Raw genomic sequence first — 26,917 nt, forward strand, 5'->3', positions numbered from 1 at the left:
TGATCAGAACGGGACCTGCCCTCGACGTCGCTTCGCCCCGGAAGAAGACGAAAGCCCAAACGTACTGCTTGCTGGGCCTGACCCCTTGGCCATCACTCCTTTATGGAGAATAAGACATAGTGATGACGGATAGCAGAACATGACAACGACAAAGGTCCTGTATAATGTATAATAGCTATCTTTGGGATTCATTATCGGCAGCAAGAAGGCCAACATCTGTTGGAATTCTCTTTCGCTGGAGGCAAGCCCATACACAGGGAATGAGTTTCTCTCTCTTTTCAGTTACTGTTCCACTCGTACTCAAGGAAGGCCAGGTGAAAATATTCCGAGACCTCGACCTGAACGGAAGGAGAGCTCGATCACACCAATCATGAGATAGCAGTAACTTACTCTCAAGAAGGCGGCGATGATTAGGGGGTTTCCACAAAGGGAGGGCTGTGAGCTGAGACTTCATTGGGCCTTCTACGTCGATGGTCTACCCCATTTGAATGCTCAGAAGGCGTAGGTCTGGTGATTTACCTTTCTTGTGCCATGACGCGCTGGCGCAGTGATTGCAATCTGGCCTCACTGCTGGCGATACATGACTGTACGAGTAGACCCGAAAGGCTCGTCGATGTCATGACCTGAACTCAACCTTCACTATGACATCTTGTCATCAGCCTGGCAGAATAAAGGATGTGACTCCTTTGAAATTGGGTTCACAATGTTGTGTCGGTCAGCATTCTGCCTGTAAAAGACCAGTCACCCTTCCGGTGATTCTGTCCAAAATCAAACCGTTTGCTCCTACGATTTTCCACTGCCTAATTGACTCCATCGTTTCCAATCCAAATCGTAACTTACTACATATCTGTCTCGCACACCTGAACACACCATGACCAAGCTAGACGATTTTTTGAACGCGCCAAGCGCGCTGAACCTACGGGCAAACCGCCAAGCGTCAGACTCCCTTCCCAGCGCATCCAGCTACAATCGCGACATGGCTTCGCGACGACCGGTAACGAGTTTACCTGATTTCGACTCCCAGAACTCTCGTATGGAAGACGGGATCGGGGAAGCTCTCACCGGAACTGCAAGGTATCTCACGCAACACACTACGGGTGAATGGTCCGAATACAACGAAATCGACAAGTTTGTCAAGGCTGCCCAAAACATTTACGAACACCTACCCGGCTACAAGGAACAGATTCGAAAGCGCGTTGGAAAATACCGCTTGTCGGAAAATCACACGCTGTCTCAGCAGGCCACAACCCTCCACGATACCTTGGTGATGTATTCTACACTTCAAAGCACGCCAGATGGGCTTAAACGATTGGCTAGCGATGGTGCCAATGTCATGGGGAAGTTTTGCGGTGAGTACGATCGACATCAGGAAGACCTGGAACATCCACGACTGGCCCAGGCTTTCGGATCGCTCAAGACCTACAGGCAGCTCTCAGACGAGTACAAACCGGAGACAGACGCGTATTACAGTAGGCTATGCGAAAATGACCTAACGAGGACAATCTTTGATTGCAACCTTGTAATCGCCGCGGATGTGGAGACTAGGGTGAGAGCTTTGGACACAAATCCTCCGTCTTGGCTCTGAAAATAGCAATAGCACCACTAGCCATCATCAAAGGCAATGAGTCGGGCCAAATCGTCATTATTCGAATGATGGCCACACGTATGAAGCGGTGTAGCAGCAGCAGGGTGCAATCGTTGATGTATATAGATGGAAGGAGTTCGCCCGAATTACTTGATAGTGCATGAAAGTAGTGACATCGAGCACGATGCGCCTCAATTCAGTTAATATGGATTGTTGTGTTCGCGCATGACCAGGACGCAAGACTTGTCCTCGACCTCAATTGCACGCCCTGTCCTGGGTAGAGCTGGGAGATACCAGTTATTAGCTCTGTCAGTCTGATCGGTGCTGACATCTCCTACGTTGATGTACATGTGACTGCCTCGACTGTGGCCCAACACACACAGTGAGATGACACGGTATTGAGGCTTCGAGAAATGCTACTATAGAGCCCACTAGAGAAGTGTGCTGAAGGCAAGCATGAGAGAACACTTGGACGGTGTTCTCGAAAGTAAAGCAACCACAGCTTGCGTCGGATTCAACTACATGATATTGAGTTGCATGAAACTCGTAACATATCTTGCAGTACAGCGTACACCTACTTCATCGCAGGCTCTTACTTCTTTTTGAGTACGAGCGTCAACATTTCCCCATCGTCCAAATTCACACTAGCGAGCGTGCTCGCGTTACTCATTACCTTTGGTCCGTAATCCAGCCTCATCCTACTAATAGGTAGATCGACGTCGACAATCCGCTTGATTCTTTCTCGAATCGTTGCGAAGAGTGTGTTGACGGGAAGATCAGGGACGGTAATGATGGAGCCATTGAGTTTCCATTCGGGCTTCTCTGGCATGTTGGGCAGTTGGATGGAAACAGATATAGGGTCCGGGTGGAGTGACATCCAGTCGACTTCCTGATGGCGTGCATACACACATCAGTATTCCGTCCAGATTGGGGACAGATGAGCAAGGAACATACTGTATATAATTGACCATATGGAAGCTTTTCGATTTTTGGTCGCTTGAACACTGGTCTATCTGGAGCCTCGTCTCCATCGTGAGGCCTGACTTGACCAGCCACAGGCGGGGTAGATGACGAGGCAGCCATAGCCGCTAGTCGCGAGGGGTGTATGGATGGTGCGCTCGGAGCACTTGGAGGAGCTTGAGCAGGAGAGAAGGAGGGATCGTAAGGCGTTGAGATGTACTCCCGCTGCGAAGGTCCAGTTGGAGCAGCGGAGATCGTCGCACCCGCATATGCTGTACCACCGCCCGGTGTGGGAAGGCTTGCCGCCAAAGCGGGAGGCAATGATTGCGGTTGCCCTGGCACACCGGGTCCAATCTGCGGACCAGCTGTGTTTGACGGCGTGTCGCTAATGAAAAAGATTAGCAAATGGATGACCCCTTTTGTAAATCAAAAATGGTCAACTAACGTCAGACCCATTCGACTGTGCATCTTCTTGATCTGGTCCTCCAAACTGAACTGCGTTTGGAAAGTGTCGGTTGTCTTTGCAGCTGAAGCAGTGTGACCATCCCAGATGATCTTCTCCCTCTCTTTTCTCTTCTGCCTCTCCTCTTCTTCTCGTCTTCTTCGCTCCGCTTCGTCGATTTCGTCTCCGAAGATATCCGTACGAGCGTGCGCAAGATTCTTGAGGGAAGCGACAACATCGGCACCTTGCTGCAATTGTTGTGCTTGAGCTCGTCGTAAATCCAAATTCTTCTTCTGTTCTTTCCACTTGGGATCCAACAACTCAATACGCATATGTTCGGTGAGTTCGTTTTCGGGGATAGATTGACCACAGTTGGGACATATAGCGGTTTGGACAGCGTTGTTTCGTTGAATACCTAAGACAGAAGCATCAGTTGGCTCAGCAATCCGAAGGCGAGGGAGACTCTTCACTCACCCTTTGACACGTAATCTTTCCTGATTCGCATACCTCTTTGCTCCATGGCTGCACGTTGTACTTCCCTCGCTCTTGATTGTTCCTGCTCGGCTTTGATCCTTTGTAATCGTACTTCTTCCTCTTCCTCTTCGTCCTCCTCGATCTCCATCTCTTCGCCTGCTCCTTGGCCGTCTGCGGTAACATCTGCACCTGTAGGTCCAGCCCCAGTTTCCTCCATGACCATAGACGCCATCCGCTTTTCAGCCATACTCATCGTCTGAAGTCTCTCAACGTTTGTCGGTGGTGGTAATTCCAAAGCCTCGTCGTTCTGCGTGAATTCGATAGTCTCAACCACAACAAAGTCTTGCCAGTCAATAGCAGCACGGGCGGTTGCTTCCTCTTCTTCCTCCTTCTGTCTCTCGTTCTCCCTCTTTCTTCTCCCTTTCTCCCATTCAGCTCGATTCCGAGCCTCTTCCAGGGTCTTCCACTTTTGTTCGGGATCGTTCGCCTCTTTAACCAGATGCTCGATGAGACCAGGCGGAGGCTGCATGACTTTCTGATAAGATTCGACCATGCGGTTATAGTATCCATACAGGGAGTGAGTGGGTCGAAGGAAGTCGAACTGATAATTTCGACCTTCCTTGATTGACAAGGAGGAAAGGAAAGATCGTCCCCGTCGTGCGTGAAACAAAGCGGTCAGGCGAAGGATATCCCTGCGAGCAGACAAGTTATTCAATATGAGCTCAAAAAGGGACTGAACAAGAGAAGTCCACTCACAGATCCATAGCAGTCACTCCGGGAAGGTCCACCTTAAACTCCCATGGTTTCGGCTCATACGCATTCACCTCGTTCTCCTGCTTCTCCTGCTTCTTTTCCGGTACAGGCGTACCGTTGATCCCTTTCGCAGCATCCTCCGCGTCCTCCTGCACCTTCACGATCATATATCGATAATATTGATGATACGGATCAGCATCGTTCAAGAATGCGAACTTGGGGTCCGTCTTCTGATGTTCCCTGATCTTCTCTTCAAGCAGCTGAGGTGTGGGAGATTTCGAAATATGTATAGCGGTTTTATCAACGATATCTGATTGTATGCAGTCCCTGTCAGCTAAATCTCGAAGAATGAAAAGAGTGAGAGCCAGCTGGACTCACTTCTGATTTCTTTGGGTGGATAAATGATCCCGACCTTCAGCTTATCACTGGCTCTAGGAGCCTTGTACTCCTCCATGTCGGCGTCATCCTCGCCACCTTCCTGACCCTCCCCGACATCAGGAGTTCCTTCTCCATTGCTTGTCGCCCCGTTGAGCTTTTGTCGCAGCTCGTCTTCCCCCGCGTAGGTATTCACGGGTTTTGGGAGGTTGAGGACAGACATCCTGACGAGCTATGAGATGGACCGAGAGCAAGCTTGATGAGTGAAGTCGAGCGTTAGAGAGTGCAACTTGGACTTTGACGACTGTGACAACCAGGCAACAAGAGCGAGCAGTGATCGGGAATATACGGTGTTATATTTGATGTGGCACCTGGACAGGCGACTGCTTTTGTGATGTTCGCCACGTGGTCTCTCACTCTCTTCCCTCCCCGGTCGGAAAGCCATCTCTTAAAGAGTATCATCCAACGTTGTCCCATTCCTCAACTATATGTTATATCACTTACTTCACGTATCTCACTCCGGAGATCTCACACCAACATGTCGCAGATCATCCCACCACAACCTTCACCTTATCCTCACAGGGCTTCAGCTACTCGCCCTCCACCAACGCTACCTCCTGGTACACCAGTGAGAGCGGATCAAGCAAAACAACCACAACAACAACAACACAGTCGACCTTCACCACATCGTCACCAGTCTCACTTGCAACAACCACCACAATCACATCATAGGATGTCAATGCCAAGTCCTGGTCCTTCTCCCAAGACTACCCATGTGGAACACTACAAACCTCAACCAGGCGTAGGACGTCCTCCTAAACCTCCTCATAACTCTGCTTCGGTGTCGAGCAGACCATCACCCAACGCTTCAAGCGGATCGTCAAACGATAGCAGTCTTCGCGAGACATCACGTACAAATATCAGAGGGAGTATGCCACCTCCTTGCACTGCGAGACAGACCAGTGCTACGTTGGGCTGGGCTAACGTCACGTCTCCTTCGCCGAAGGAACAGTGGTTGGAAACACCTAAAGAGACTTGGTCACCCCATGTACAAGTAGAGGTGCGAGATGAGGTTGAGACCCAATTCGAGAGTCTGCTGGTGAGTCTCCCTCCATCCAACAAAGTCTGCCCATGGCGACTTCTGTTGATAGACGCTTTTTCTCAATTGCAGGACTCGCTGCAAGTTCCAGCAACGGTTCGACAGAAATTCTCTACTGTTTCACAAGATGTGAAATCATCTATATTACACTCTACTATCACCTCGAACCCGACCATCCTCTCTTCTCTTGGGCTGCCTATTCCTCAAAACACCAAGGAAACACCCAAGATCAAGAAGCGTATTTCTGCCCCACTCCTTCGGAAGGCCAAATCGTCGTCGACTCTCAACAGTCCCGGTCAATCTCCCGCCCGGGTCGGAAAGACATACTCTGTCGAAGGAGAAGGTTTCGTAATTGTGGCTTCACCGGTATCGAGCCCGAACATTGGAGCTGGACCGATGTCTCCGCCTCATACGCCTCATCGAGGTCAATCTATGGACGTGGCTCGCCCATCAAGTATGCGTATGTCGAATGGTCCAGGTTCTAGCAGTCGACCTATGTCATTGAGCTTGTTTGGACCTCCTCCTTCGAACGGAAGTATGTTATCGTTAGGCAAGAACGGCGGGAAAGGTCTAGGAATCTCGATGGGTGAACAACCTGACGCGTTCATCGAATGGCTCCGCATGTACAAGGGGACGGACCTCAAGATGGAGGTAGCCAGATGCAAGAAGTTGAGAATGTTGTTACGACATGAAAATACCACCTGGGTAGGGGCGTTCGTCGAGATGGGAGGATACAAGCTTGTTCTGGACCGGATGCAGGATCTCCTGGACATCGAGTGGAGGTGAGTCACCTGGTGACGACTCAGGTGATTTTGCTTATGACCGTTGTTTTGCAGGGAGGAGCAGCACGATGATCAGATGTTGTACGAATTGTTGAGATGTGTGAAGGCTCTGAGCACGTCCGAGGTGAGCCAGTCGATTCGTATACTTTGCGATTCGGTAGCTTATCGATCCATGGTTCTGCAGATCGGCAAAACGGCTCTTCGAGCCCATTTCCCAAACCCGTTCACCGCCCTTTCCACTCTCCTCTTTTCAGAAAAGAAGCCTGGCGATCTGCCGTCTCGGCAGATAATCATTGAACTTTGGCTGTTCCTTTTCGAGCTCTTCCCACCACTTCCTAATCGAACACCCGGTGGTCGCCCAACCTCCGTCAGATTTGACGAAAAGGCTCCTGTCGATATCACAAATGCGGTCCGAGCCCTCTTGGTTCCCAGCTTACCGGATCCCACGAAAGACCATCATGACTTCGTGACAAAGGCTCATAGACCTAGAGTATTCAGGGCTTGGGTCGGGGAGTTGAGCGATGTCTGCCGGGATTATTTCTGGTGAGTCAATTTGGCGTAGAGGGTGTCTCTTTCACTAGATACTGACTAGCAGTCGGTTTACAGGATCATGTGCCATGCTTCCAATACGCTCTGGTCATTGAACGACGTGGACGAAAGCAAAGTCGAGAAGCCCATCGCGCCAGGTGGAGCAACTGGCGGAGTTGAGTTTGAAGCGATGAATTACGTAGTGAGTCGCCCTTCTTTATTGACTGAGTATACATGCTGAACATGGCGACTCATCACAGACGACGCACTTTAAACTCCTCAATGCATTATGCAAACAACTTGCTATTGAGGATCGCGAAAAGGCATTGCAATTGCATCAGGATCTGATGTCTTCGGGAATGGACAGAATCCTAGTGGTAAGTCTTCTCTTCAGCTGGTAGATTCAGAACATACAGTAAATGGCTCTCAAATTCCCCAGCTGATAGCGACATGCTGCCATTTAGACATTCCGAAAAGCTTCGACTACATACTATCCAGCAGTACATCTTGAACTTGCGCGATATGTCTCACTGCTTCAAGCGGTGTCATTGGGTGGAAAACTGCCGTATCTGATTTCGAAGATGGTTGGTCCGCCGCCTGAAGAAGTGAGGAGGTTTGGATCAGCAAAGGAGTGGTTACCTATGCCTGTGCCTCTTACTCAGGAAGGTGGTAGAAGAGGTGGCTGGGACGCGAGGCAGTAGGTGGCGCGGAGATGAGTGTTGCGATGGAGTTATAGAAGTATCAAGCGGGGCAGATTGTACTGTACATAGTGCTCATATAGAATACGGACATTTTGTACTTTAGTCTTCGTGTTCAATCTACACCTGGCAAGAGATCCTGCGTTTGTAGCTTGTTCAGAATAGTGGGCCAGCATGCAGTGTGAGATATTCCGCAAAGAGAAATGTGCGATGTGCATGAAGGTATGTCCTTCGTGAGCTATGGCTCGTCTGTATGTGGGAATTCTACACCTATCCCGATTGTGTTTCTCCTTTGTCGCATAGGGCAGCCAGCCAAGCCAAATAGTCTTCGCTACTTGTATCTCTCTTATCCTCCACTTCTCGCAGATGGGAAGTTTAGCTCGTTCTCGACCCTTCTCCTTGTGCTACCCTGTCATTTCTCTGTCTAAGTTTTTGCTCTCAAGCCGACCGCCCAACCCACTCAACCCCGCTTCGAACTCGCCTCCGAGCTCCATCTCAATGACTAAGGTTCTTCCTCCCTTTCAACAATCTCCGAATCAACATTTTCCTTGCATTCTTCCCTCCCCTCAATCTCGCCAAGAAACCATGTTTGTTCTTCCTCTTCCTCTGCGAGGGCTGATAGAACGTTCCCATCGCCGCACCCCTCGTTCCTCCCAGTTGCCACGATGTCGTAGTCGTGGTGGGTGATGGTAGGAGATGGAGACCGATCCGAGATGATGATGGGGTTGGATGAGTTGATGGTCGACGAGATGAGAGTGAGAGTGATGAGATGGGGGAAGATGTGCGGAATGAGGAGTGTATTGAGCTCATTGTGGATGTAGGTGAGTATGTGGCAGCAGGAGTGAGGGTAGGTGTGAGACGGGGGAGAGCGGTGGGTCGTACTGACGATGAAGGAAGAGGGAGAGATCGGAGAAAGGTCGTTTTAGGGATTCGAGGCATTTTTACCAAGTTTCGATTTTCTAGGAGCAGACAGTCGGTAAAGTCGTCTTCTTCTCGTAGGGCTTTCGTCTCGTCGACACTCTGCTTCTGTTGGTGTTTCGCACTTTGTGGGGGATAACACCGGTAGCTGTACTTGTTGTAACCCTGTTTCTGACTGTTGTGACTGTTTTCAACGACCAAGATGGACGATATGAATCGTTGAACAGGTCCATTGCAGAGTGCGAATGAGAGAACGGGATAAAATGAAATTAAATATTTCGAAAAAATATCCAACACTCTTCGCTGCGTTCCGTTCACGTTTCTCCGTTGAATGCAATCAATCCATCAATCAATCAATCAATCCTCGACACTTGTCTTCCTTTCAACCTGTTCTTCTCTGCGTACATCACACCGTCTCCCCTCTCAAAACTCTCCTGTCATTCAGAAGATCCTGCCCAAATGTCCGCTCCCGCCGCCTCTTCTTCTTCCTTGGCACCTCAACCTCAAGCAGGAGTGATCATCACCCAACCCCCACCCCCTTCCACCCTCCGCGAATCCCGTATAGCCACACATTCGCATATCAAAGGTCTGGGGTTGGCCGACGATGGGACCGCCATGGATTTCTCACAGGGTTTCGTGGGACAGAAGATGGCGAGGGAAGCTCTGGGATTACATCTTAGTCTGTTGAAGCTGGGTAGACATTCGGGTAGACCGTTGTTGCTGGTCGGTCCACCTGGTACTGGAAAGGTGTGTATCGTTCCCCTTCCTCGCTTTCGTCGTGTCGAAATCCTTGAGCGGCGAAAGGGGTGAAGAAGATCACGAAGGATGCTGAGCTGACAGCTACAACTCTCGCACAGACCGCTCTCGCCCTTGCTCTTAGTCAGGAGCTCGGATCAAAAGTCCCTTTCTGCGCAATGGTCGGTTCCGAGGTGTACTCTGGTGAAGTCAAGAAGACCGAAGTGCTCGGTAGCTGTTTCAGACGAGCTATTGGTAGGTGTTCTTCTCCATCTTACCATGGCCGGAGCTTACCTAGTGTACCGACTGTTGCATAGGCCTTCGAATCAAGGAGACAAAAGAAGTGTACGAGGGCGAAGTCACTGAACTTACACCTTCCGAAGCTGAAAATCCTCTTTCGGGCTATGGCAAGACCATCTCGCATGTCATTGTCGGTCTGAAGACGGTCAAGGGGACAAAACAACTTCGACTCGATCCATCCGTTTACGAGGCGATTCAGAAAGAACGAGTAGTCGTCGGAGATGTCATTTACATCGAAGCCAATACCGGCGCAGTGAAAAGGGTCGGAAGATCAGATGCGTACGCCTCAGAATACGATTTAGAAGCGGAGGAATACGTCCCGTTACCCAAAGGAGATGTGCATAAGAGGAAGGAGTTGGTTCAGGATGTCACATTGCACGATTTGGATATGGCAAACGCTAGGCCACAGGGCGGTCAGGATATCATGAGTGTCATGGGACAATTGGTCAAAGGTGGGAGAACAGAGGTGACGGATAAGTTGAGAAGAGAGATCAATAAGGTCGTCGATCGATATATCGAGCAAGGAGTGGCGGAGCTGGTTCCTGGTGTTTTGTTCATTGATGAGGTGAGTTTGCACTTTGTCATCGGCTGTCTTATGCCTTCAGCTTCCCCTGTTTTCGGGTGACTACCTTGCCGTCTGAAAAAGAATGGTCTGCTTACACGATATCTCTCTCACAGGTCCACATGCTGGACATGGAGTGTTTCACTTACCTCAACCGAGCTCTCGAATCTCCCATGTCACCCTACGTCGTCCTCGCTTCCAACCGTGGAATTTCCACTATTCGAGGAACAGAGTACGATGGACCCGCTGGATCTTCTTCGACCGGTATACGATCACCCCACGGTCTCCCTATCGATCTCCTCGACCGATGTATGATTGTGAAAACCGCCCTTTACTCCCGAGACGAGATCCGTAAAGTCGTGGAGATGAGATGTAAAGTGGAAGGGATCGTGGTCGGATCAGAGGCCCTGGACAGATTGGCGGACGAGGGTGAGAAGACGAGTTTGAGATTCGCACTTCAGTTGCTCAGTCCGGCCGGGATTCTGGCAAGAGGGAAAGGAAAGATTGAGGTCGGTGTGGAGGATGTGGATGAGTTGGGCGAATTGTTCCTTGACGCCAAGAGATCTACCGGCGTTCTGAGGGATTTGGAAAGTAGTGAAAAGGTATATTAAGCGAGGGGTAGTATGGGACGGCGGACGGATACCGCGACGTGAAGCTGTGGGAAAGCGACGAATGACGAGAACAGTTGACATGTAGACGAGGGATGAGATGAAGTGTTATCGCGCTAGGAGGTCGGGAACGTAGACGACCCAGACATCGCATGGCGTCAGGTGTGTGTAGCCTACAATGGGTAGTAGGATGTAGTATAACTATGCAAATGATGGGAACTCGTTTCGTCTCGTGTATAGGTTTGTATTAGATCATATCGTTTGCTGCTAGTCTTCCATCTTCTCAAAAGGTCCTTCCTTGAGGCCCAATCCGTCCACCCTCTTCAGATGTCGAATGATCGACGACAACTGCGAAACCTTACACAACTCTCTCCACCAAATCTACATTCTCCTCCACCAAATTTGGAGTGCCCTCTGCCCCGTCTCACACATTCATACGCATACACATGTAACCCCGCTCACCCCCTCGAACTCGCCTCTTTCTTACCCCTCACCATCCCTCTCAACTCACTGCTACTCTCATCTCCTTCTCCTCTCCTCTTCCTCTCTCCTCTATCTCTGTCCTTATTCTTTTTGTTATCCGGTTCAATCACCTCACCTTTCCTCTGGGCAGCTTTCTCCTTACTTCTCTTCTCTTCCGATTGTTCAGCCAATTCCGAAGCTTCATCTATCGTCTTGTCTATATCTAACTTTTCTTCTTCCTCTTCCCTTTCCTCATCTTCTTCCTCGTCTCTCTTTCTGTGCGATCCAGAGTCCTTGGATGTGGTGTTGGTGGTCATGATTGATGGCAAAGATCGCGACGACGACGATGGATGAGATGCTGAGGCTCTTCTCGATTCGATCGTTCTGGCAGCTTCTTCAGCAAGGTTCTCAAGTTCTCCTCGCCATTCGATATCGTAATCTGCTGCTATACGAGATATTTCCCTTCGAAGCGTTTTGGCTTCCGACACTGTGTGTGTAGTGGGCGAAGATCTTGTCGTCAGCATGAGGTAAGAAATTATCGGTGTGGATTGGTGACCTCAAAGAGGTGTGTGCTCGCTTCGCGACCCCGCTCACCCATCTCGGTCCATTTTTCAATATCCAGGCCGGCTTGCTCGTACAACTTTCTCTGTCGTGCCGTTATAGATAGATCAAGTAATGACGAGTATGATACCTCCCGATTGTGGTATCTAAGCGATGGACCCACACGTCAGCTTCACATCGCATTCGAAGTTCTGCGCTCGATATTGGCACGTACATGAGGAAGGCGGCTGAACCAAGGAGAGCAGCAAAGCCCGTCGCCCAGGTGACGGGTTCCATCATATCCCAACCGGCGTCCGTGAAGAAAGCTACGTAGGAAACGAAGATGATCAGCATTGTGTCAGTAATGCATTGGCATCAGCCCATGCGAAATAGCAAGACCAGACTGTAACAACCAACGGGTGAGGTGGAGAGGGAAATCTGTGGAAAAAGATACCACTCACTGAACCGTATCACTGCCGCCCAGTAAGCGACACCACCTCCCAACGCCGCTACTGCCAGTCGTTGAGCCCCTTTGTGAGCAGCATAGTCAATGCTGTATACGTAAGAATTGAGTTAGGTCAGTAACCTGTCCTCCGTAATCAACAACAGCAGAGCGGTCGAAGAGACAAGGTACAAGTGATCGGTGGAATCATGCTCTTACTCACCTCTTCTTCTGTTTTGTCATTCTATCCAGCTCCTTTGTCAAACTCAACAACCTCTTCCTGATATACGCTGTTCTACTTGCAAAACTGGGAATTACGACATCGACACTGATGTCCTCCTGTTTTCTCAAACCCTCTTTCTCTTCTGGCGAAATGATGATCTTGAATCTCTCATTGAGACAACTCTGTTTGATGAAATCGCTCAAATCGGTAGACTGTGACCACGAAACCTCTTGCCATCTCCCCTCTTCGTCCTTCCTCTCTGTGAGATGAGGTCCACCTTCTTGTCGATGGGGTGATTGTTGTTCTTCTTCCGCATTGCGTAGATGAGAATCGATATCTGATTCTTGGCCCGTCAAAGCGAGATAAGAGATATCGGATCCTCGATATGACGAAGGCAGGCTGCCGGCTATAAGTCGCGACAGGTGGGAGAGAGGTTGGGAAGGGTGTAAGAGAAATGCTGTAGGTCGAGGTGTAGGTGTTTTGTCTCCTCCAGAAGAGGAAGAAGGAGGTGAAGGAAGGGGTAAGATGAGTTTGAAGAGATGTGAGGTCGTTGGTGACAGTTTACCCTCCCACTTTGACAAGTCGGGAGTATCAGCAGCAGCAGAAGCAGACGCAATGGAGGTAGGATCTTGTCCGGCGAAAGGGGTTTGCGAAGGGTTGAAATCTGATCTTGGCGAAGCGGACGAGATAAAATGGGCATGTGAGAGATCGGTCGCTCCTTCGATATGTACAGGGTCGTCGGATTCGGCTTTCGGTATGTCCTTGTTGTCGGATTGGGAATGAGTTCTGGGTGACTTGCCACTCTGTGACAGAACAAGGGAGATGTGCAAGCGTCTGCGCGGGATTGCAGAGATCGTGTCGCATGGTTTCGATGAAGAAGCGGATGAGGACGGTCGCGGTGAAGGTAGGGAATGTAAAGTGCGTGTTGGCGCTGCGTTATGGCCGAAGGTGCGCCCCACAGAGACCAGTCGGCTCCTCATCATCGCGAGGATGCTACTCGCTGTCAGCTGAGTGATGGTCTTGCTTCCATCTACTGTACAAGATAATGTTGATGGATTCACGTTGATCAATCGTGATACAAACCAAAACGACGTCATTGTAATCTCACCAAAGCCACGTTTCAGGAACGAGCTGTCGGGCCAAAAGTGGCGGTTCGCCCTCTCCCTCCTCGTTTTTCGGACGTGAAAAGCAGAGATGGCAAGGGCTTTTCTTCACTGATCCGATGCACGAAAATGTTGTTTGTGACGTTGTGTGCCATGACAGACTTGACAGCTGTCCGGGTCTGTCGCCTTGGAGTGGCCCGCTGGTGATGGGGAATGCGCGCGTGAATGGGGGTAGAACGCACAATGCATGAAACTGTTGACCTCGAACCAGTGGCAGTTCGGATGCATTAGTGAGAAGCATTTAAATACACCGCGTGTGCTTTCTTGGTTACAAGGTGCTGTCAAATATGCTCTCTAGTCACATAATATAGAGGGATCTAGAGAGAGCTACGCTGCTGGAATCAGACCTCCAGGGTGTTATCACCCAAAAGGGCTAATAAGTTGTTCCAGACCTGTTGATGCACAGTCCACTTTGACGCCCGTCGAAAGGGTCTGGTGTGTAGCGAGTCCAGACGCAATCTAGTCACCCCGTCGATGAATCGACGCATCGCACAGCAAGACAAGACAGAGACGAAGACGCGGAAGTTTCTCATTCAAACCAGCTATCCGCAACCTGATCCATGCTTCCTGGCTGTGGGTATGTCTGTCTGCACGTAAATCGACTGGTGTGCACCAATTTGGATTGTTGGGCTCCGAACCTGGATGAGCAAATTTACCCTTTTAGAATCACGTACAGTTTCTTCCCACTTCCCGTTCCTTACTTCTCGTTCTTTGTCAAACTACCGGCTGCTTCACACGCCCACCAAGCAGACCAGCCAGTAAAGCAAAGCAAAGCAGGTTTCGATTATATAAATCAACCGTACCAGCACTCTGGGATATCTCTTTTACATGAGTCACGGGAAAGAAGGTCGCTTTCGCCATTACGGAATCCGTCTTTCGACGTTTCTGCCTCTCTCTTTTATTTATTTATTTATTTTATTCTTTACGCAAACAGTAGATCTCAGCATTGCGTCAATACGATCTGATCACTCCTCACTCTCGACGAGACATAACAACATAGCGGTGTCTGTACACGATCGCCACCCTTCGACGCGATAATCGGAATCTCGTCTCATCACCGAGGATCATTTGGTCTCGTTTAGCTGCCCGGTCATCTTATTGGTTACGGTCATTCAACGACAGAGATCCGAGGAGCTACTAAAAGTGTGGGAACGACATCATTCGGTCACGACGGCGACAACACGACCTTCACGGTGGCGTCTCGACAAAGCACAGCACAATATCGCATCTGATATCATCTTGTCCTCTCACCTTCACACGGCGGCTTCATCAGCACGATGCCGTCGAATACAACCATCCTCCGACGTGAGGAGACTATCTCAGACCCGTATCCTGGACCAGCGGGACCGAGTCGACAAACAACCATCAAGCACGAGCTTCCTGGCGGTGGTGGTGGTGGACAATCGTCAAACGCTCATCACAAGGCCCGATTCGCTCCATCCAAGTTCTCGACAATATGGCAGCAAGTGAAGACATCTTTGACCCCGCCCTCGCATCCTTCCACAACATCCGAGTCTGCCCTTGGATCAAGTTTTCGTAATACCACAGACATGTATTACGCCGAGTCGATCACCGGTCAGTCATCACATTTACCATTGGAACTACTCAATCCGAAAGGCGGGACCGAAGGGAAACATAAACGGAAAGGCATCTCGAGCGGTAGTGGTCGAGGGGGATTGAGGAATAGAGCGAGAAGCAGTCAAGCGAACAGTACTTCACGGTATGGTGACGACGATGACATGTCCGGGAAACCCAATGATCCTGTCTCACACGTCGTGGTCGAAGCGAACTTTGACCATTTCACACCGACAGTACCCCGCAGCGATTCAGGATATGGCGCGAGCGGAGGCAACGGGACATCAGGAGCCGGAAGTCGGCATCACAGCGCTAGTCAGTCGAACAAGGGAGAAGAGGATGAAGAGGGAGGTGGACCAGGAGGTGGTACATACGACAGAAGCGATGCAGGGAGCACAGCGAGAAGAGGCAGTCGTGCTGCGGTAGGATGGGTTAGGAGGAACTCGACCGTCATCTGGGTCACGGAGAGAATGTGGCCCAATATCATGCACTTTCTCAATTCTGCTTTCCCAGAACCGAGCAAGGAGCGGTCCTTCCAAAAAGAGGTGAGTGCAAACATACAGTCCCAGACTCTCAGATTTCATCGACGCTGACACTCAAAGAACAACGACACAGGCTTGGTTCACGCAAAAACAAGGCGCGATGGCATCTTCAGTCTTCTTCCTCATCAATTGGATTCTCACAGTCGGTCTTCTGCCAACGCCGTTTACAGTATTCAACTGGGTAGCCTATCTGGCTGTCGCAGGAGTGAGTACAAGACTTTCATCACGCGGTGTTCGATGCGCCCCAACACCTTTTTTCCATCAATCTCGACTATTCTCACGGTTTTCTGCAATGAGCTGACTTTACTTGTAAAATTAGGCTGTTACCATTCCTATCCTCCCCATGGTCATTTTCGATGTTCCTAGACGGTATCCCACATTCTGGCAACCTTTCATCTTTGCTGCTTGTTGGGTCTTCGCCTATATCCTCATCATCGAAATGCACCTTTGCGGTTTCTTCTCCGATAGGAACACTTGTGGGTCTCGAAATTTCTTGAACCTCCTAGGATTCGCATTTGGCCAACCGGTCCTGGGTCTGATGACCCTTCGAGAAAACCGATTATGCGCGATCAGTGGTGCTTCCATCTGGATGATCCTGGTTGGTGTTTTGGTGGTGACCCAAAAGAGATCACCCGCTCTGTTCTTCCGAAACCTGGTCTTCTTCGCTCTCTTCCATGCGTTCTTGATCGGAGCGAGCTTTCTCAAAGAAAGGAGTGATCGACAAATGTTCGCTCTTCGACAACAACTCAAAATCCAATATCGAGCTACACAATCCGCCCAAGTCATGGAACGACGATCAGCCGATTCCAAGAAACGTTTCGTCTCGTACATCTTCCACGAGGTGCGGGTACCACTCAATACAGCCCTGCTGGCAGTGCAGAACCTGGATGGTGAAAACGTATTCGAGGGTTTGGAAGAGGATCAGGCGGAGATGGTCCATGGCCTGATGGGAAGTTTGACAATGATGGAAAAGGTTTTGAACGATGTTCTTTCTTTCAATCGAATGGAATCCGGCAAAGTGATTAGATCCTTCTTTCTTTGGGCTCCAATTCTGAAAAATGACTGATCCTTGGTGCTTCTCTGTAGTTCGCGCAAGCTAAAAAACCTTTCGAATTCCATAAATCCATCCAACTGGTAGCTCTGTCGCATCGAATGCAAGCCCAGATGGCAGGTATAGAACTTCACGTGGAGTTGGATAAGGATATCGATAGTATCGGAGGGGTCTTCGTCGGTGATGAAATGCGGTTGAGGCAGGTTGCGAGGTAAGTTGTGTACTTCCTTTATCCACAAATATGAGGTAAGCAGAACTAATCCATTTTTCGTCGCAGTAACCTTGTCTCGAACAGTATCAAATTCACCGATACAGGCTCGGTCAGAATAGTCACCAAGCTGCTTTATCCTCGACTTGAACCTACACCTGCAACAGAAATTGATGACCCCCTCCGACAAGCTGCCGTTAACTTGCAAAAACAACAACAGCTCGAGGAGTCTGACAAGATTGGTCGATCGCCCACGCCTGGTCAGAATCCCTTCCCTTCGCACCTCGCCACTGAGATGGACGTGGAGAAAGGATCAATAAGCGCGGAGAGTGAGAGGTTCAGCAAGGACTCATGGTTACGAGAGAAGGAGAAGGAGAAGGAAGAGGAGAAGAAGCGGGTCCAAAAGGTCGTGGTCAGAGTGGAAGTCCACGATACCGGTGTCGGGCTGAGAAAGCAGGATGTCATCGAGTGAGTAATAGCAAGCAGACGAAATCTCGAATCTCGCCTGTTAGCAGGGCAACTCGGTGGTACAGACACTGACTCGTCTTGACTTCTATAGCAATCGATTGTTCTCGCCCTATGTGCAAACAGAAATTGGACGTCGCCAAGGCGGAAAAGGATCAGGATTAGGTCTAGCTCTCGTCCGTCAAATCGTCAAACTCTCGAATGGTCGACTAGGTGTAGAGTCAGAATCGGGCAAAGGTTCGATGTTCTGGTTCGAACTACCGTATTCTCTCCCTCCTCCACCGAGAGCGAGATCGCGAGAATTCAGCAGCACAAACAACAAAGCTGGCGGACTCAATCAAGGAGGAGTGCAGAGGGATGCAAGTATGAAGCGACCCAGTCCACTTGTCAAGATCGTCGATCAAGCCTACGTGGGACCTGGGTTGAGTCCTGGTGGAATTGAGAGGATTTCTACTCCTTCAGGAAGACCGATGATTGGAACTACGGAGTCGTCGCAACCGTTATTGCCTGAAGCCCATGTTGACGATCGCGCACGTGAGTCAGCTCAGAACTGCATTCCGGTAGAACACCAGGCTGACGATGGTACAGCCCCTACAAACGTCGCGACGGAGGAGATCATCATGCACACGTATCCGCCGATCGATTCCCCTACTCCAGAAGACGAAGAACCTCCCTCCATTTCGACATTCATCGATCCTTTCGCACCTGTTCCCGGCGAATCGGTGGGCGAGAGAAGAAGCTCAGAATGGTCCGATGCAACTCGAGCTGGCGAGGGTGTAACGGGAGCAACAAACTCTTACCAGAGAGATCTATCGCCGGTCAAACAAGCCCATACTCCGACTCCGATGACTTCTCCGCCACCGAGTCCAGAACTTCCACTCTGTACACTAGTGGTGGATGACGACAAGTGAGTGCTGCCCTCGATTATGCGAACCTTCTGATCGATGATCCGACAATCTCCTTGCACACTTGTCAATCGATACTGACCCTTCCTGGCAGACTTACTCGAATGCTCATGTCGAGAATGTTGACTCGTCTTGGTCACCAAGTCACTACAGCTGAGAACGGGAAGATTGCTCTGGGTATGATCAAAGACAGCTTTGAACAGACACCCAACTCTCCGAAATATGATGTTGTCTTCCTCGACAAGTGAGTAGCGTTCGGACCGAGCGCTCGTGGCTCAGCTGGACATCCAACCCGCAAATAATGCTGACGATGTCCTATCTCCAGCCAAATGCCGTTGATGAGCGGTGTAGAGGTTGCGAGAGAAGTGAGAGAGATGGGCTGTCCGATTTACATCGTTGGATGTACTGGGAATGCTTTGCGAGAGGATCAGGTGGGTTTCCGTATCGGCTTACCACTTTACCCGCGTACCCGCGATATGGCCTTGACCGGGAAGAAGCAAAAATGAACGTCTGACTGATCTTGGTGCCTTTTTTCCTGGCAGGAGGAGTACATTGCAGCAGGTGCAGACGGGATCATACCGAAACCGATCCATCAGAAATCTCTCGTTGAGATGATCAAAGAGGCCCGAAAGAGAGTGGCCGGGGAAACACGACCCAAGGATTTGGATCTGGGTCCAGAGGATGAGCGGCGTTGAGCTCGATCGATAGCTTCATCAGGACTATCCAGTGCAGGCAAGTTTTGGCTTTTCGACGATTTGCGGACAGGACTTCTGTTCGTACAGTACATTTACAATAATCTCCCATTTTAGTTTTGCAAGATCTTTGTTTCGTTCTTCTTCTTTTTTTTTTTTTCAGTTCATCAAAGGGTTTTTGGGGATCAGTTATATTCCTATATTCACATATACACGGGCGAGTTCAGGATTGTTACGTCTCATGTTGATGATTTGGTCGTTTCGGAGAGGGAGTTGGTCGAGGAGAAGGAGATGAGAGATGGGAGATGGGAGATGGAAGATGGGAGATGGGGAGCCATACTCTGTCTGTAACTATATTCTAGGGGCAAAGTCAACTTTCACATGCATGACTAAGTCAGATCGACATTGCTATGCCATGATTGGGTACAGGATGCAGACAGTGGTGGCGGAGATTTGATGTATGGCCAATCGGGACGAGGAAACGATCCGCGCTCAGTAAAAAGAAAACGAATTACAGATGCTGGAAGATACGTGATACACGAAAGACACATGTGGCTAGTCTGTCACTGCAGATGAATACATAACATTGATAGTTTACTCAAAGGCTACATACTTCTTTCCGTCTTACTTCCTTGCCATTGTTGGATTGACTTCTGATCAATTCCTACACACAGGTCTTTGATTACAACATGTCCTTAATCTTCTCGACGATACCCTTCTTGTGTTCTTCGCCAGTGGCACCGGTTCCAGTGTGCTTAGTGTGATCGTTGAAACCGGTAGTGGACTCGCCCGAAGCGTGACCACCAGCAGCGGACTTGGCCTGGTGGATCGGGTTGTTCTCGAGGTTACCCTCTCGACCTGTGAGGGCCGAGTGACCTGAAGGACCGGTAGTGTTGCCCTTGAAGGCACCGTCGGAGTCGGCGTAAGCACCGAGAACACCGCCCTGTCGACGGTCTTGACCTGTGAACTCGCTGCTGGATGTACCGAAGACACCGGCACCGCCACCAGAGGATTCGGCACCGAGGGCACCCTCAGCCTTTCGCACAGCCTTGTTCTCGGTGGAAGAGGTGATGTTGTCGGATCTATGGGCCGACATCACATCGTCAGAAAAGTTAGGAACAGTCTAGGTCAACTTCGACCCCGACTCACCCGGTAAGACCAGAAGAACCGGTGGTAGAACCGTGGTGTCGGTCAGAGTCGAACCTGTCGGTACCAGCAGCACCGCCAGTGACGGGACCGGAGTTGGTGGATCGCTCGTAAGCGGCACCCCCTTGGCCAAGGTTCCCAACACGGTCAGATCGCTACATTGGCGAAAGGTCAGCCCAGGCCATCGGGCAAGAATGCTAGGTGACAGACTCACGTCTGACTCGCCACCGTGGTGTCGGGTCAACTCGTCGGCACCAACACCTCGAGCGACACCTCCTGAAGCAGCGCCACCTTGTCTGTCGGCAGTCTAGCAACGACGGAAGATCGTCAGTCAACCAAGAGGCGCGCGAGTTTTGACTGAGATGAGGTCGACTTACTCCCAAACCACCGTCGTCTACACCGGGGACGTGGTGACCACATCCTTCGTAGTGCTCGTGTCTTTCAGAGTTCTCATCGAATCCTCGACCACCCGATCCGACGCCGGTCACGCCTGAACCACTGGTGAGTTTCGTGGTACCGTGTTCGTGGTCATTTCCGTGGCTGTGATGGTGGTGGTGGTGTCCACCGGTTCCGGTCAAACCGGTGCCAGACTGGTCGCCACCGAAGCCTGCGCCGGCAGCACCGGTGTAAGAGCCAGTGCCGGTGGGGACGGTGGCGGTTCCATCCTCAAACGGCTCTCGTCCTGTAGTACCGGGTGCTCCACTTGAAGAGGAGGATCGATCAGTTTTTTTATAGAATTGATAATGAGGGAGACAGAAGGACTGACCTGTCGTAGAAAGCCTCTCCGTGCTCCTTTGAGAATTGTTGTTGACTGGCCATTATGATTTGTGTGTTTGTGTTTGCTGGTGGATAGTAAGTGAATGTGTGACTGATTGTTGGGAAGAAGGACAAGACCTGAAGTAGGGAGGGGCTATATATATATATATACATATATGTGGGTTAGGTTCTCAGTGAAGGGGTTTGAAAGAGTCAGGATGACGTTGTTTCTGTGATCTCATTCAGGTGACATCTCTCGATTCATTGATTATCCGCCGTGATGTGGTGACGACGGAATGTCTCTGGAGGCACAGAGAGGGGCAGTTATGACGAAAAAGTGAATGGTACAATGTGCACCGCAGCTGTGACTGACGTCAATCGCACACCATTTGCGCGAGAACGACACCAGCTGATCAGCATCCAGAAATATCGTCATGACGATCCGGGGTCTCCGATCCAGGGAAAAACACTGACGCCGCCGTCATAACAGTGAGCAGTTTCACGTGAGTATATCCAGTGGCGTGGCGGTGGAGGCACTGTCGATTATAGTATGATGGCATGGGGTATGCAATGAATCAAGCCAAGATGGAGTGATTGCAATGAAGACAAACCGGCTGTTGTGAGATCATGCTTCGGGAAAGGACATCCACGGGTGCGATCTTTTGAATGAATGCATGCGTATGACCGACTATGAGGGAAAGCAAGTTGAGAAGAATGCAACGTAGGAATCAAGGCCACAGTGATCACTGCGCAGAGTCTTCCAGCAGGTCGTGCAGAGACTGGAAAGTCCCATAGTACCTGCTACCACGTGCTCGATCCTCTAACCTCTCTTTGCCTTGCCGGCGGAGCTGCTCTTCTGTTTCGAGAGTATGACCAAACTCCCGGAGCTCCCCTTCAAGCATTTCGGCGTCACGCTCTACACTTTCAAGGGTAGACATGTAGCTCGTGTTTGAATACACTCTTTCTAGCATCTTCTCCAGGTCGTTCCATCGGTCTGTATACACGCTGATATGGTGTGCCATGAGCCTGCCGGTGTCTTCATCAATTACATTGCTCCGTGTGTTCGTGTAGCTGTCGTGCATTCTGTCCACTTTTGCCAAGTCCGCTCTGGCAGTCAGGAGGGATCTCACGTCGTTGGCCCACCTTTGTCCCTCTACTGACCACATAACGGAACCTCGTGGCCGATTATAGATTTTTGAGGCAGGTTGTAACGGTCTAGTATTCATGACATGACTGGCCTGCTCGAAGCTGCACATGGAGTCGTATATCGCTTTCTTGGTAAAAAGCCTCACAGTGTCTATCTGGGAAGACTGCTGAGGATAGGAGTTGACTCTTGCTCCCACGGAAGACCGGTAAGAAGGCGGCGAAACGATGGCAGCACTGGGTGGTATCGCAATATCTGACCGCGAGGCTCCTGTTGCAGCAGAGGATGCATGGGACCCCCCCCCCTGTCGCGAGCGCTTGTGTGCCGGTAAGTGCTCCATGCTGAGTGAGAAGTAGCATCTTGAGAGGGGCCATTGGAGGTGGGCAAGCTCCCATATGGAGGAGGGGGATCGTAGGACAAGAAATCAGTATCATCGTAGTTTTGGAAGGATCTAGGCATTTTTTGAGCCAAGTAAGTTATTCAAGCTGTGTAGTGTAATTTAAGGCTGGATGGATTGGCTTAGCAGAGAGCTGAAGGTCGTCAACAGATCGATGTGTTTTCTATGTTGATGGGAGCCGCACCTGCACCATACAGCACTGGCCCTCTTATATCTCAGCCTTGAGAATTTCTCTGCCTTGACGCTCCGCCAGACAAAGGTATGGCGATTTCAGACACGTTTCAAACACTCCTCATCTCAAAGCAACTACTCCCACTATTGCTTCTTCGATGACGCAGTACGCATATCGTCCCTGCAGTTGTACCGTGAAAACAAGCAGACCTGGCTGTTCGGCGGCGAATATCGCATGAAGGCGACGCCTTCAAAGGAGAGTAAGACATTGTACGAGGAGATGCGTACTGTCCACTCGCCCCTGGTCTCCCCCAACGAGATGACTGTAAAGGCTTGCTTAACACCCTTTCATCGCTCGCCTGCGACGACCGACATCGTTTCAGACCACAGATTGTTGTACACCTGCCGTAGAATAGGTGCGTTCCTGCTCCAGTCAGTCAGAATGATTACAGTACCGTCAGGCTGAAGTCATTCTGATCAACATTTTATGCTCACCTAAGACCGACGACTGGCGGAGATAATTTGGGAAGACCCTTGTGCATATGGAGTCACGTTCATCCTACTGAACCGTATCGATACTGTAACGGCTGTGGCAGATACAGTAACTTGCCGTATCTCAGGCCAAGCTGCCACGCAACCTTGCTTGGTGAAGGTTCGGACGCTGACTCATGTCTGTCTTTTGCCCGTTCTGAGCTTGATACCGCCAGTAAGTTATGTACTGAATCCTTTCCTGATAAGTTACAGACCGATGAGCTCATCAGCTGGCCATGGATGACCTGTGGCTTCTGATCAAGCTTCCTCTTGAGTCAGGTTCTGAAAGGCGTTGAATGCGCGAAGAAGTGTGGCTGGCCGAGTATCGTGAGAGAGCGAGCGGATTCTTGGCGGGAGTCTCGTGCTAGATTACTCTATGGGCAATGTGAAAAGTGGCGTCTGTTTTTGGTGTTGCAAGGAGACATGTGTGAGTAGATTGTTCCAGTAGTACGCTACCTGAGTTGAACAACTCACCCTTGCGTGTAGTCGAGCTTCACTCACCGGAAATATACTGTATAAAGAAGCCCTTCATGCTCTTCAGGACTTCTCATATTTCATCGAAAGAACTCCCTTTCATATCATTTCCATATCTGCTCACAAAGTAAAGCTAAAGTTACTTGCTACGTTGTCATCCCTCAAGACCGTCATGAAGTATCTTTCGGTTGCAATCACTCTTCTCCTGACTCTACCCTCACTGGTCGATGCCCGAGCCAAGCACGATCTTGCGCGATTCAGTTCGCCAAGTGACAGGTTCACTGCGCGACCCCACACGAGACACCACGACACGTCTTCTCATCCGACTCATACAGCACCCTATCCTGTGCCAACGGTCGAACATAGCGGACCAGTGGTATGTGGATTGGCATCGAATCTGGAAACCAAGCTGATGCGCCCATTCGTTTCGTCCTGATACAGTATGACAAACGCCACAATCTCCGAAAGTTGCAGCTTGCAGGACGGACCATCCCGTCGGCTATCCCTCCGCCCGTCAGGATCACCACCTCCGACGAGTCCTGGTGGGACCTGGTGCACGTCGGGGAACATTACCTCCTCGCGACCGACAACACCAATCCAGGTGAGTGCGGCATCTTCTCGTCCAAACCCATTCATACTTTGCGAAAGACACGGAACAGGACTTTGCTGATCAGCTCACCTCTGTCACGGCAACACGGATCGTAGTGAATGACGACGCTCGATACCCACCTCAAACCATCACATATCCGGGAACGACGCCTCAGAGCGATGTCCTGACACAGTGCACTTCATGGGCATTGACTGTCAAACCTGACCCGTATTGGGAAGTCCAAGTGTATTATTCTGATTCTCAGGATCTGTGGGTCTGTCAAGCATTCATCAGATGGTTGTATTACACAAAGACTCACCCGAGTGATTGGCATGTGGAGAATGGAGATGCCAGTCCGGTATTTGGATATGAGTTTGGTGTGGAACATATCGATACGTACGCGCCGCCGGAAGATGGGTACTATACAAGTATGTGAGACACAAAGTCCATCCTTTGTGTTTCAAACTCTGCTCTGCGTGAGATAGATTTCGTAAAACGATGGCCGTCATCTCATCTTTTAGGGGGTCGACCGTCTTGTGATGTAGTGAGAACGATACTGTTCTGAACCCTACATCGCTTCATGTAAATCAAGCTGTTTCGAGTAACACATGTCTGATCGCTCTGCAGCCTGATCGGTACTCAAAGTTATACCTCAGGATACAAGTAAACAAGTACAACCACCGCGATTCTAGGCAAGACTCCCTTACGTCGCATCTAGCTCTCCACCCACACCTCGTTGCCCTTCTCATCCTTCTCAACCCTCCAGATATCATCAACACCCTCATCCATCTTTTCTTCGACTCCGGCAGCTCTATCCACACCTTCCTCCTCTATTCTCATTCCTATTTCTCGGACCACGTCCAGGCCAAGATCATAGAATCCGTCATTTGTCTTGGGGTTGAACATCCCCATATGGGCCGATACTTCGTCTTTCGCCAACGTGTTAGTCGCAGGTTTGAACTTCGGATAGAGAGGGTGCACAATCGGAGGGAGTATCGCGAATGTCCGGTTAAGGAAATGTGTCGGTGGAGAGGGAGGTAGATGGGTGTAATAACTAGAGCAATGGAATTGGTCATCAGCTGTATATGTATGATCTGAGGTGGCAGCTTACTTGAAGAACAGAACGCTCCGCTCTTTGATCAGTTCGTCTATCGCCAACAATCGATCTTTACATCCTTGCTCGTCCCAGAGGTTCCGCACAAAAGTCATGTGCTCATATCCATATTTCCATCCATTGATAAAATCTTCACGACGGTAATAAGCCGTTCCAACGGCTGCTGCCCCCAAAGCCACAGCCCCAAGTCCATACCAAGATTTGGCCGTTGGTGGAGCTATGGTCGGGAGGCTGAACCACGACGATTTGGTCTCGACACTCTGGGAGTTGTTCGAGTCGGTATAGGAAGTCTCGGAAACCGTCGAGCTTTGTTTGCTCTTCCCCTTACCGCTTGTTGAGGATGAAGCGGAAGATGAAGGACGAGAAGTACTTGGCCCCGCGTCAGACTGTGTTGACGCAGTTTCTGTGCTCTTGCCGAACTTCCCAAAGCCTAAGCCCAAGGCGACAGGTGACAACAGTCCCACGGCAGATGCAATGTTCTTCGCTTGGTCAACATAGGAAGCGGCTTGAGAAAGATGATGTTTCTGCATGCGCCTTGTCAGCTGTCGTGTCTGCCGACTCCGGCTCATGCATATGACTCACGAACGTGTGCTAGATGCCGGAAAGTGAAGTCAGCAAGACAGACATGCACTGGTGCTAGATTATGACTGCTTACCGGATGCAGGCCAAGATACTGAAGCACTATGAGTGAGCGATGATTTCCCTTCAAAATAAACAGGACGGCCTACCGGAGTATCGAATGCTGACGAAGATGTCACAGCTCAGTGTCAGCTACTTCGTGTTGAAACTTTTCAGAGACTATGGCTCACCTAGCAATGCCACTACTCTGGGCCACATTGGTTCCCCCTGCCTCGTATTCGTCGCAATATCCCGCGCCGCGTCCGCAATCAACAGCCCTCCCATTCTGTGCGGCTTCTGAGTCAACTTGACCATCTCACTCAGTCAAAGACAAGATCGAGGAAGCTTACGAGTGACCCATCAGTACCACTTTGGCTTTCCCTGCACCTCCACCTGCGCCATGGTCATTCTCGAGATTGACGACAAGCTCTGTGAGCCAATCCACGAAGGCGAGCGTAGCAGCGGTCTGAAGAAGGATACATCAGTGTGGATTGATGCCGTTCGCAAAGAGGACAGAAAAGGAACGGGTAGCTCACCAATTCACCTCGAGTCTGGTAAGCTGGAAATACGCGTGATTCCACTCGTAGTGAAGGATGGGTCGACCGCAGGAGATGTGATATGCCTGAAGTCGCGCAGTGTCAGCAGCCTCGCAAGGAAGACACACAGTCAGATAATTCAAGGCTCACGGTCCGGAAACGACTCGAAGGTGACCTCATTTCCCTTGAACCTGGGAATGCAAATGTAGCAGATCAGCAAGCTGTCATTCCGTGAGAACCGAGAATTGAATATATGCTCACCCGTGGACCCAGACCAGCAGCAGCAGATCTCTCGGCTCGGCGGTAGTTTCAGACATATCGCGGTCGCTCTGTCGGTTGATCTGGGTGCTATGT

The 26,917-nt window shown here is 50.3% G+C and overlaps 10 protein-coding genes across 10 annotated transcripts; 5 read left to right on the top strand and 5 right to left on the bottom strand.

Annotated features, from left to right (window-relative positions):
• Positions 1-871: 871 nt before the first annotated feature.
• On the top strand, positions 872-1,585 carry IAR55_001419 (uncharacterized protein; the record flags this gene model as incomplete). The annotated part of the gene is made up of 1 exon (XM_066944546.1): positions 872-1,585. One exon carries the CDS (start codon positions 872-874, stop codon positions 1,583-1,585), a length of 714 nt encoding a protein of 237 aa, XP_066804469.1.
• Positions 1,586-2,177: 592 nt separating this feature from the next.
• IAR55_001420 (uncharacterized protein) lies at positions 2,178-4,812 on the bottom strand (the record flags this gene model as incomplete). The annotated part of the gene is made up of 6 exons (XM_066944547.1): positions 2,178-2,474; positions 2,540-2,930; positions 2,991-3,402; positions 3,462-4,153; positions 4,218-4,524; positions 4,593-4,812. The coding sequence occupies 6 exons, from the start codon at positions 4,810-4,812 to the stop codon at positions 2,178-2,180; spliced, it is 2,319 nt and encodes a 772-aa protein (XP_066804470.1).
• A 315-nt stretch (positions 4,813-5,127) lies between these two features.
• On the top strand, positions 5,128-7,699 carry IAR55_001421 (uncharacterized protein; the record flags this gene model as incomplete). The annotated part of the gene is made up of 7 exons (XM_066944548.1): positions 5,128-5,688; positions 5,761-6,470; positions 6,525-6,594; positions 6,655-7,013; positions 7,077-7,200; positions 7,259-7,375; positions 7,463-7,699. The coding sequence occupies 7 exons, from the start codon at positions 5,128-5,130 to the stop codon at positions 7,697-7,699; spliced, it is 2,178 nt and encodes a 725-aa protein (XP_066804471.1).
• A 492-nt stretch (positions 7,700-8,191) lies between these two features.
• IAR55_001422 (mitochondrial 54S ribosomal protein bL34m) lies at positions 8,192-8,847 on the bottom strand (the record flags this gene model as incomplete). Its single annotated transcript, XM_066944549.1, has 2 exons — positions 8,192-8,722; positions 8,791-8,847. The coding sequence occupies 2 exons, from the start codon at positions 8,845-8,847 to the stop codon at positions 8,192-8,194; spliced, it is 588 nt and encodes a 195-aa protein (XP_066804472.1).
• A 226-nt stretch (positions 8,848-9,073) lies between these two features.
• IAR55_001423 (RuvB-like helicase 1) lies at positions 9,074-10,822 on the top strand (the record flags this gene model as incomplete). The annotated part of the gene is made up of 4 exons (XM_066944550.1): positions 9,074-9,361; positions 9,472-9,604; positions 9,667-10,214; positions 10,328-10,822. 4 exons carry the CDS (start codon positions 9,074-9,076, stop codon positions 10,820-10,822), a joined length of 1,464 nt encoding a protein of 487 aa, XP_066804473.1.
• A 455-nt stretch (positions 10,823-11,277) lies between these two features.
• Positions 11,278-13,469, bottom strand: IAR55_001424 (uncharacterized protein; the record flags this gene model as incomplete). Its single annotated transcript, XM_066944551.1, has 5 exons — positions 11,278-11,768; positions 11,876-11,988; positions 12,057-12,147; positions 12,283-12,374; positions 12,487-13,469. 5 exons carry the CDS (start codon positions 13,467-13,469, stop codon positions 11,278-11,280), a joined length of 1,770 nt encoding a protein of 589 aa, XP_066804474.1.
• Positions 13,470-14,926: 1,457 nt separating this feature from the next.
• IAR55_001425 (uncharacterized protein) lies at positions 14,927-19,090 on the top strand (the record flags this gene model as incomplete). Its single annotated transcript, XM_066944552.1, has 10 exons — positions 14,927-15,769; positions 15,840-15,971; positions 16,086-16,784; positions 16,853-17,028; positions 17,095-17,493; positions 17,585-18,024; positions 18,079-18,397; positions 18,490-18,639; positions 18,721-18,826; positions 18,938-19,090. 10 exons carry the CDS (start codon positions 14,927-14,929, stop codon positions 19,088-19,090), a joined length of 3,417 nt encoding a protein of 1,138 aa, XP_066804475.1.
• Positions 19,091-19,769: 679 nt separating this feature from the next.
• On the bottom strand, positions 19,770-21,052 carry IAR55_001426 (uncharacterized protein; the record flags this gene model as incomplete). The annotated part of the gene is made up of 5 exons (XM_066944553.1): positions 19,770-20,169; positions 20,237-20,388; positions 20,448-20,540; positions 20,611-20,935; positions 21,000-21,052. 5 exons carry the CDS (start codon positions 21,050-21,052, stop codon positions 19,770-19,772), a joined length of 1,023 nt encoding a protein of 340 aa, XP_066804476.1.
• A 2,826-nt stretch (positions 21,053-23,878) lies between these two features.
• Positions 23,879-24,731, top strand: IAR55_001427 (uncharacterized protein; the record flags this gene model as incomplete). Its single annotated transcript, XM_066944554.1, has 3 exons — positions 23,879-24,082; positions 24,148-24,307; positions 24,355-24,731. The coding sequence occupies 3 exons, from the start codon at positions 23,879-23,881 to the stop codon at positions 24,729-24,731; spliced, it is 741 nt and encodes a 246-aa protein (XP_066804477.1).
• Positions 24,732-25,009: 278 nt separating this feature from the next.
• Positions 25,010-26,880, bottom strand: IAR55_001428 (uncharacterized protein; the record flags this gene model as incomplete). The annotated part of the gene is made up of 10 exons (XM_066944555.1): positions 25,010-25,349; positions 25,407-25,933; positions 25,992-26,000; positions 26,065-26,082; positions 26,138-26,151; positions 26,219-26,313; positions 26,378-26,493; positions 26,564-26,649; positions 26,714-26,754; positions 26,825-26,880. The coding sequence occupies 10 exons, from the start codon at positions 26,878-26,880 to the stop codon at positions 25,010-25,012; spliced, it is 1,302 nt and encodes a 433-aa protein (XP_066804478.1).
• Positions 26,881-26,917: the final 37 nt, after the last annotated feature.

Source organism: Kwoniella newhampshirensis, chromosome 3 (genome assembly GCF_039105145.1).
Source record: "Kwoniella newhampshirensis strain CBS 13917 chromosome 3, whole genome shotgun sequence".
NCBI lineage: Eukaryota > Fungi > Basidiomycota > Tremellomycetes > Tremellales > Cryptococcaceae > Kwoniella > Kwoniella newhampshirensis.